Source organism: Sabethes cyaneus, chromosome 2 (assembly GCF_943734655.1).
Source record: "Sabethes cyaneus chromosome 2, idSabCyanKW18_F2, whole genome shotgun sequence".
NCBI lineage: Eukaryota > Metazoa > Arthropoda > Insecta > Diptera > Culicidae > Sabethes > Sabethes cyaneus.
The window spans coordinates 36,916,243-36,925,697 of record NC_071354.1 but is presented as its reverse complement, the minus strand read 5'-3'; the positions used below and the strand labels follow the sequence as shown (position 1 = coordinate 36,925,697).

General features: G+C 44.0%; 1 protein-coding gene across 1 annotated transcript; it reads right to left on the bottom strand.

Moving 5' to 3' along the window:
* Positions 1-4,117: 4,117 nt before the first annotated feature.
* Positions 4,118-7,384, bottom strand: LOC128734255 (1,4-alpha-glucan-branching enzyme). The gene is made up of 5 exons (XM_053828335.1): positions 7,164-7,384; positions 6,887-7,084; positions 6,225-6,394; positions 5,474-6,164; positions 4,118-5,418 (listed from the first exon to the last, which is right to left on the bottom strand). The coding sequence occupies exons 2-5, from the start codon at positions 6,967-6,969 to the stop codon at positions 4,314-4,316; spliced, it is 2,049 nt and encodes a 682-aa protein (XP_053684310.1). The 5' UTR covers positions 6,970-7,084; positions 7,164-7,384; the 3' UTR covers positions 4,118-4,313.
* Positions 7,385-9,455: the final 2,071 nt, after the last annotated feature.

The window sequence follows — 9,455 nt, the reverse complement described above, 5'->3', positions numbered from 1 at the left end:
TCCAAGAACAACAAAGCAGCGGGAAAGGATGGCATTGGAGCGGAACTTATTAAAAAAAATCCAACAAAAAACACAGAATTATATGTGGCATCCCTGTTGCTGTGTGAGAATCTCGGGTGGATTATCGGACCCATTCGAATCTCGCAGGGGACTTCGACAAGGAGATGGTCTTTCCTGCCTGCTATTCAACATTGCGCTTGAAGGTGTTATAAGACGAGCGGCGGTCGAAATGCGGGGCATGATTTTCTGTAAATCAATTCAATTTATCTGCTTTGCTGATGACGTGGATGCTGTCGGCAGAACATTTGAGGCGGTGGAAGATCAGTACACCAGACTGAAACGCGAAGCAGAGAAAATTGGATTGAAGATAAATACGTCTAAAACAAAGTATATGCTGGCAGGCGGGGCCGAGCGCGACAGGGCCCGCTTGGGCAGTACCGTGGTAATCTACGGGGATGAGTTCGAGGTAGTCGACGAGTTCGTATACCTTGGCTCGCTGGCAACAGAGGTATCAGCATCTTTGGCTCGAGCAGCACGTCAACAGAGGACAACAATACCAGCCGTGAGATTAAAAGACGTATTATCAGCGGAATTCGGGCCTACTACGGACTCCACAAACACTTGCGGTCGAACGATTTAAGCCCCCGTACAAAGTGCACACCGTACAAAACGCTAATTAGACCGGTTGTCCTCTACGGGCACGAAATGTGGACACTGCTAGAAGAGGACCTACGAGCACTCGGAGTTTTCGAACGGCGGGTGCTAAGCACCATCTTTGGCAGAGTGCAAGAGAACGGTGTATGGAGGCGAAGAATGAACCACGAGCTCGCGCGTCTCTACGGCGAACCAAGTATTCAGAAAGTGGTTAAAGCTAAACGGATACGTTGGGCAGGACATGTTGCTAGAATGCCGGACAACTATCCTGCAAAAATGGTTTTTGCATCAAATCCAGTAGGAACAAGACGAAGAGGGGCACAGCGAGCGAGGTGGCAAAACCAGGTGGAGTGAGATCTGGCGAGCACTGGGTGCTCGCGGAACTGGAGATCAGTTGCCATGGACCGAAACAAATGGAGAAATTATACTGCGCAGGCCTTGTCGTAAGACGTTAGGCCAATTAAGATAAGATATCAGGAGATATACTGACAAGTCGCTCTTTTATCCTGATTTTGGAAAAACAGTTCTGATTTAACCCTAGAGGGGTTCTAGCTGGCTGGTAAACGTGTTCAGTTATTTTTCTATACCTTTTTACTTTGCATTTGCAAATTACTTGAAATCGTTTAATTACCAAACCTGAACTTTCCGAAGTTGAAACCAGAAAACATCAATGACGTCAATTTTCATGAAATTCCCTGTGATTGCGACTGGGGCAGATAGTCAAAGCATAAGGAGCAATGTGAGAGAATTTTAAATATGGAAATTTATATATATTGCTTTCACGAAATCCGGTATTATATTGATTTACATCCTGAGCTTTGAGGAAAATACCTGGCAACTCTGGTTGGCCGTTATCGTTTCTGTCGGTCTGCAGGCTATGGGGTTCTATCACCGAACTATACATTTCTTCCCTACCGACCTGGGCGTTCATATACCCGATGACGATCTTGATGTCCTGTGGCGAGCAGCTATCGTATATTGCCTCCAGCCTCGCGTAGAACGTTTCCTTTTCATCGTCGGGTCTACCTCGTTACTGTTCGTCGATAACTATAATTATTGTGGAAATGTAGGGCCTAATTATGTACGGGTAACGTAAAAGCGGATTGCATAGGATGGTGTATACGGACGACGCTGCGGTAGGCTATTCCACTGAACTGTCTAATCAAGCCAGGAAGTCAGCTGTGAATTTTTAACCGAACCCTAGCAAATCGTCGAGTGGCATACCTTATTGCCCACTAGGCGTCTCCCGACCTCCACAAAACCTGGCCATGCCGAATATGAACCGATAGGCGGTTCACTTGTGTGCACCACCAACGAGGGCTACTTACTCACGTGTCCTATCTGCTCGACGCACGGTCCGATATGGAAAATTGGAAAGAGACCGAGTCTGCTTCGTGAAGGATCAAGTGCCCGCGCCCAGAACGATTGGGAGAGCAGAGAGGGAGAGTTCATGTATACACTCTAATGTGATATTCGCTTCGGTTCTACATTCCGATCGGGTCCGTTCCGATCAGAAACTTTCCGATCAACGTGTGTTGACAATCGATGCAAGGAGGGGACTGTTGCTTAACAGGATAGCCCATACCCCACAACTTGCATTGCAGATTCACTTGACGACCAACTAACGTGCATCCTAAGCGTTCAGTACGTGCTGTTCAAGCCACAAGTACTGAACGTGCAGCCAACGCCACCCTCTCCGTTCACGTCAAATAAACTAACCAGAACGGTACGTTTCGTATATAAGTCAAACCACACATCCAAAATCTCGTCCATAACACAACGCTCTGGAACTCGGAAACAAAAGCGGTCTTCTAGGCCCACTGCACGACTCCCAGACCAGGAGTCGGAGCCTTGACAGCTTCTCCCTCTGGGTTGTTGCGCCTTTCCGAGGCAAGAGCTTATAACATTCGTGCGGGCATCGCACGTTGATCAACCGCCTTCCAATCTATCTCGCGATCCTGTATTGCCTGCCCAATACTACGCAGCCCGTTGCCGTTCGGCGATCTGCTGTTCCAAGTACCAAGTTTCCTTGTCGACCTTGTTTCGTCGCCTAGGTCGATGTCGAATATTCCTATCCGTATTCGCTTGAATTTCCGTAGTAATTGATTTATGTAGGTTGCCTTCCTAGGACCACGCTACCGAGTCTCGTGATGGGGCTATCATTTCAGTGGAAACTGAGGGCGATTACCCAATCTCCGCTAGGGGTTTTCGCATTTCAGCTGGTCCCACAAAGAAATAGGGATAGGAGTTGCTGGATAAGGGACTAAGAACCTCTATGGCCAGTTCGCATTAGCCAGGTGTTAACCAACCATTATCATTACTGTTTGTATTCTAGTATGTGAGTTGCGACTCGAAAACGATGACTTGAAGTTCTCTTGGGGTTCTCGAAGTCTTGATAGCATGGAAACCGATAAATGATAGAATGATACATGGAAAAACCAGAGCCAAAAAACATCAAAATGGAACTTGCGCTCCGTGGGCGAGCAATCACAAGCAATCCATGAATCCCACTACCATAATTTAGGGTTGACGGTTCATAATTGAAATCCTTTCTATGGATATCCCAGCACGGAGCTGACCACGGCTCAGCTAGATTCCATACAATATGCTCTTTTAATCGCGATAGAGTAACACATTAGCGAACCGGTCACTTTGAATTGATCACTAAGAATTGATCACTAATACTCGATGAAGCTTCTGTGCATCGATTCGCGAGTAGAAACTATGCTACTTTATTCATCACGGTAGAAACTTTACCATAATGTTTCGTTTTGAAGAAAATTATCTGAGTAGAGTAATTTCGAAACGACACCAAACCAACCAACACCTGAAAACCAAAAATTGGAATTCCAGCACCAGCGGCTTTAATGAGAATCTGCTATCATGTAGCATCGACTCTCAGAACATCACTCTTTTTTTTCTAGAGTAGTTTTGATTAACCGCGTCAGTTTATCCGCAAATCGGCTTTTTTGCATTATCTGTAATAATTCTTCCTGTACGTCTGAATCGTCGCTGCCCCGAAATCAACGAAAATATGATGATGTTTGATATCGTTTCGTACACTCGAGGTTTCTTCACCAAGTGCCGCCATTGCAACCTCTGCAGCTGGTTGTTTTATTCCAGAAATATTTCTAGCCTATAGTATCTGGTTCTCTGTGCTTCTACCGCGAAAAGATTTTTTTAAATTTAACAGTTAATTCTATAGCACTATGAACTTTGGACGGGTTTATTCTACTGTCTATTGTCTCTACCTTTATAAAATTTTTGATTCCATGCAGCCTAACCTCGCGCAGTTTCTTTGTTTTAATCTTTTTTTTTTTGCTTAAAATTAGTTTACCGTGTTGAGGGTTTTGCCTAACTATTTTGTGATAAATATAAAGCCAGACCAAATTTTGTTCGGTAAGGGACTTCCACGTAACTTGAAAACATAAACAGTACAAATTTTTTTCTAAAATATAACAGTAACTATTTATTCACAGCATTCTAGTGTTTATCTGATATTGAATAAAATCTACTTTAAGCTTTTTGATTAGGTTAAGAATATCATGCATATGGTATATGGTATATTTTCTCAACCTATTTAAGGTTACGATCACCAGGGAGCCAAATTGAACTAGGAAATACTCATATTTTATGGCAGTTCATTGTTCTATCGTGCTTCATTGGGGTGCCAAAACAAACGCTACTCGCGAGGGCATATACAGCTGTATATAATTCCTTCTGCCGGCCCATCCCTCCGGGAATGTGTGATGCACGACATTCACATCGATTCTGTCGAAACCGCCAAAATCTTTGCAGTCTGTGCTAAGCACAGTTTTGTACTTTCCGGCAAGGTCAACACCGATACGGTAGTCAGTGAAGCTTTTGCTGTTATGGAAATTGAATACGAACAACAAATTGTTACGCTCGAAAGCGATCACTTTGTCGTCCTCGTGCTTCCAGCTAACGTAAGCCGGAAGGCAATCCAGCCAATGGTACCGTTCCTCGGTGTGGTGCATGGCACGATCGAACTCATTTAAAAAGCGATATTTTAGCATTTTATCATCAACTAGATGCCACTGACGGCGAGCGTAATGGTATGATTCGTTGTTTCCAAGTCTAGGAAAATCCAACCATTCCGGATGACCGAACTCATTGCCCATAAAATTTAAATAGGCTTCTCCACCCAAAGCATGTGTAATCAAACGAATCATCTTATGCAACGCCAATCCACGATCGATAATCAAATTCGGGTCGGACATTGTTGACATGTGTGTGTACATTTCTTTATCCATCAACCAAAATGCTATTGTTTTATCGCCAACCAAGGCTTGATCGTGAGATTCGGCATAAGCCACGGTACTTTCTTTCCAACGCCGATTAGTTAGCGTGTGAACCATGTTGCCAATATTCCAGTCTTCGTCTGCCTTCGTTTTCAAGAACTCTATCCACTTGTCAGGAATGGCCATTCCCAAGCGATAATCGAATCCAACGCCTCCTTCGGAGGTGGGACGACACAGCGTTGGCATACCGCTTACATCTTCAGCAATAGTAATCACATTCCGATCCAACTTGTGCAGAAACTCATTCGCTATAGCCAAATAGATGAGTGCTTCGGTGTCCACATTTAACCCGAAATATTCGTTATAGTCACCGGAGAAACCCTCGCCTATTCCACGTGAGTGGTACAACATCGAAGTTACACCGTCAAAGCGGTAACCGTCGAAATTGTACTCATCGTGCCACCAACGAAGATTCGACAGCAGAAAGCGCAGTACTTCATACCTGAAGGAAAAGCAGAACTATTGAATTATGTGAGAAATAGGAAAGTTATACTTACTCAGAATAATTAAACAAGCGACTGTCCCAAAGAGTATGTTCACCACGCGAGCCATCGTGAAAGTAGCATGAATTTGTACCATCGAACTGATTAAGACCATCCTGCGTATTTTTGCTGGCATGCGAATGAACTACGTCCAAAAGCACAAACAGCCCAGCTTCGTGAGCCTTATCAACCATATATTTCAACTCCTCTGGAGTGCCATACCGGCTGCTAGCAGCAAAAAAACTAGTGATCTGATAGCCAAAACTGGCATAGTAAGCATGCTCCATGATGGCCATTACCTGGATTGTATTATAACCGAGGTTCTTGATGCGTGGAACGATGTTATCGGCAAAGTTTTTATACGTTCCTACGCCAAGCTCCTCGGTAGCGATACCGACATGGCACTCGTAAATTCTCAGTGCCCGTGGTCTAGCTGGTTTCTGGTGACGGAACATATACTTTTCGTGCGCCGGCGGATGCCACACCCGTTGCTGGTAGTTGACACCAAGCGTTTTCGGCGGAGGCACTACATATTTTGCCCACGGTGAAAGCCGATCGACTAACTGACCGTCCTGCTTGCGTACGATTACCTTGATCTCGGACAGATGCTTGATAGCACATGAGCCATCGGCATTGGGTGGGAGAACAAGCTCCCATTTTCCGAAAGGAAGTTGTTTATAGGGAGTGGCCTCCCACTGCCAGTTGTCTACGTAATAAAATAGATTTATTTTAAAATGAAAGGAAAACTTTACACAAAAATGCTTACTAAAATCTCCGGTCAGATAGAGTTGTTTGGCCCCCGGTGCCCACTCGCGTGCTACTAGACTGTTATCGGGAGCAATGTGCAAACCATAGTACTTGTAACCTTGAGTGAACTCTTCTAATCCTCCTTCCAGCTGGTTCAGTTTATTAGTCCAGTTACGAAGCTCATTGTTTCTAAGAAAAGACAAAAACATTGATTACTAAAGTCACATTCACCGGTTGTCGCCTAGTTGCTAAAAAAAGCAACGGTAGTTGCATAACGAAGTCAACCGAAGAGAGAAAAAACAATCAACAATCAGTTCTTGTAATATTGTTATTTTGTTTACTTTGGAACGCAGCCTTATAATGGATGTATTTCAACTCTTATCAGACTAAGCATAAAACCTAATACACGACGGCTCACAGTATTAGACTTGATCTTCATTTGCACTCTGTTTCCGCTGTTGCCGGTAATGACCTTGACTTGACATTCGTATTGAAATGTGTCAATTTCTTACAGATTTACAATGAAAATCCGATATAATGGTTATTCTATCACCGTTAAATGTTTTATCCAACACATATCTAACAATACTGATCTTGAACATAACGCGGCGTTCTCAAGTTACAAAAAATGAAATTAATCGCTTCCACCGGCTTCAATTTCAATTTCATCACTGGTCTTACCTTCGTCTGATTTCTGTTTCGTGCAACTTGAGGTATGGATCAAGCTCCATTAACTTTTCAATTTCCTTGTTCTGATCTGCCATGGTTGTTGTTTCCGGCTGAATACGGCGCGAATACTGCTTTGCTGAACCGTCACTAGCCAAATCACTTCTGGTACTGATCGAGGCACAGTTCGAACAAATCAAACCAAAAGCAATGCTGGAAAAAGAAATAAAAAATCACTTAGCTTGTATACGAATTGCGAGATGCACTCTCGCTGAGCGTATAGATTATTCACATTTACAGCCTCAGATAGAATCTTCTGCTAAAGCGGGATTCCAAACGGCACCCTTCCGCGTGAGCGTTGATAACTCAACTAGCAACTATAACTGCGCAGTGTAGGATGCACATGAATGGGACGGGTACTATACACAGATGCAGCTTGTGATGCTTTTCTGGTCGACAAAAAAAAACATTTATGTCAACGGCACACACTTTGCGATTAAATTTGATAGAGTCACGATTAGTAATCCTATTGCCTCTTACAATTGCACTAGCATAGGATCGGCTGATTGCGCTGGTTGTATTGATTGAACACAAAAAAAAGATGAAAATAACAGTAAAAATTGCCGATAAGCATGTTCTGACATTCGGGATTTAAATCATGTAAACAAACGAAAGCTCGTTACTCCCGTACCCGTTACTCACTGTTCGCTTCTCATCGGTGATGTTCGTGATGTTCTAGCATGCATGCTATTTCATTTTTACTCTAAACTGAGTCATATCGACTCAGGTTTAATATTCACTCCGCACGTGAAAAGAACATCTAACAACACGTAAAAATAACCCAAGTCAAAGCTAGTCAAGAGAGGTTTTCTGATCTTCAAATTTGTTTATCACCCCCGCTGGGTTACCCTTGACGATCACCGAAATTTTCAAAGTGGAAACTATTGAATCTGATAAACAACGTCGATGGTTGCTAACCAATCGCTCCGCGCACTTCTGTTCTACAAACTGTGAAAACTAGATCACCTATTTTAACTCACCTTGACCCAAGTAACAATTTCAAGCTGAACAATCGCTTTTAAAGCTTATTTTATTCTACCTTTAAGTGGACGAAGGTTTTGTTGCTAAAAATGTAAACCTTTTTCAGCTGCTAAACATCTAAATCTGGTGATTTTCAATTTCTCGAATCTCCCACACTTTCCAAGTCTTGCTTCTCTTGATCTAACCATCGAGCACGCTGCGCCTCTCTGCATCTGGTACCAGCCGGATTCGAGCCGAATACCATTTTTGCAGGGTTGACCGGCATTCTCTTAACATGTTCCGCCCATTGTACGTGTACCCTTCCAGCTTTAGTAACTTTCTGAAGGACACTGGGTTCGCCAAAGGGTTGCACCAGCTTGTGGTTCATTCTTCTCCATATACCGGAGTGCGTAGTAAGCACGACTTCCGACAAGAACACGTCTGCGTACTTCTCCGCTGCAGTTGTTATCCAACGTTATTAACGAATCGTTCGCCACCTCGAATTCGTCCCCGTTGGCTACCCCATTATTGCCCATGTGAGCTCGATCGCGCTCTGTTCCGCCTGCTAACAAATCCCTACTTGTCTTCAGACGTATTCACCACTAATCTAACCTTCACTGCTTCATGTTTTAGTTTCACTGCTCAACAACCGCCTGAGACGTCCTTCCGAAAACGTCCACGTAGTAAATCGGCAGCACGAAGACGTCCGCCAGATATCGAAAGCAGTTTTTGCTGCAGTAGGTCGGAAGCAGCCACCACTCTCGGGCATCCGAAAAACTTGTGGTGTATTGTTTCAGTTGTCAAGTTACAGAAGGTGCACTACTCACCATCCACTCGTCATATTCTGTACATTAGACGCCGATGGGAGATTTTTTGGTTGACCCAATAGTACAGCAGGCTGCGTTGTGAAGGTAACAGATCACGTGCAGCCACATTTTTCTATACGCGTGGCCAGTTGATTTCGGGACATTCAGTTTCCACTTTTGGTCTGTCCGTGTGCTCAACGAAAAAACGATGGATAAGATTTGCGGACGGGTGTTGCTGCATTTGAAGGGGAAGGTTTGAAGATTCACTCAGAATTTGCTTCAGGCAAGGAAGCTCTGAGATGGAATTTGCCTGGGGGGGATTTGTTTGATTTAGGAAGAATCTGTAGTAAGGGATAGTAGAACCGATTTCATGCAGATGCCGGTTTATTGATAGTGCTTTACATTTAAGCGCAGGTAAGGCAGGTTAAGCCCACCGTTTACTTTACTGCGCGCTAGTTGCTGCATCGGTACAGTCGCACATGCTCCACGAAAGAGATAGTTTCGCATGATGGCCGTTAGCTTTCCTACGTGTATTGTTTTCGGTTTTAGATTTGCCGCTATGTACCACATTTTCGACGAAAGGAATGTGTTGAGCAGTCACTTTTTGATGCAGAGACAAGCTGCGCAGCGAGTGTAGCCAAACTAGCCGCGCGAAATTGGTTACTAATATGTCCCAGTTTAGTGTCACCATCAGACGCACTGAGTTTGCAAAAACCACCCCGAGTATTTTGATAGTAGTCTCCGTTTGAAACAACACA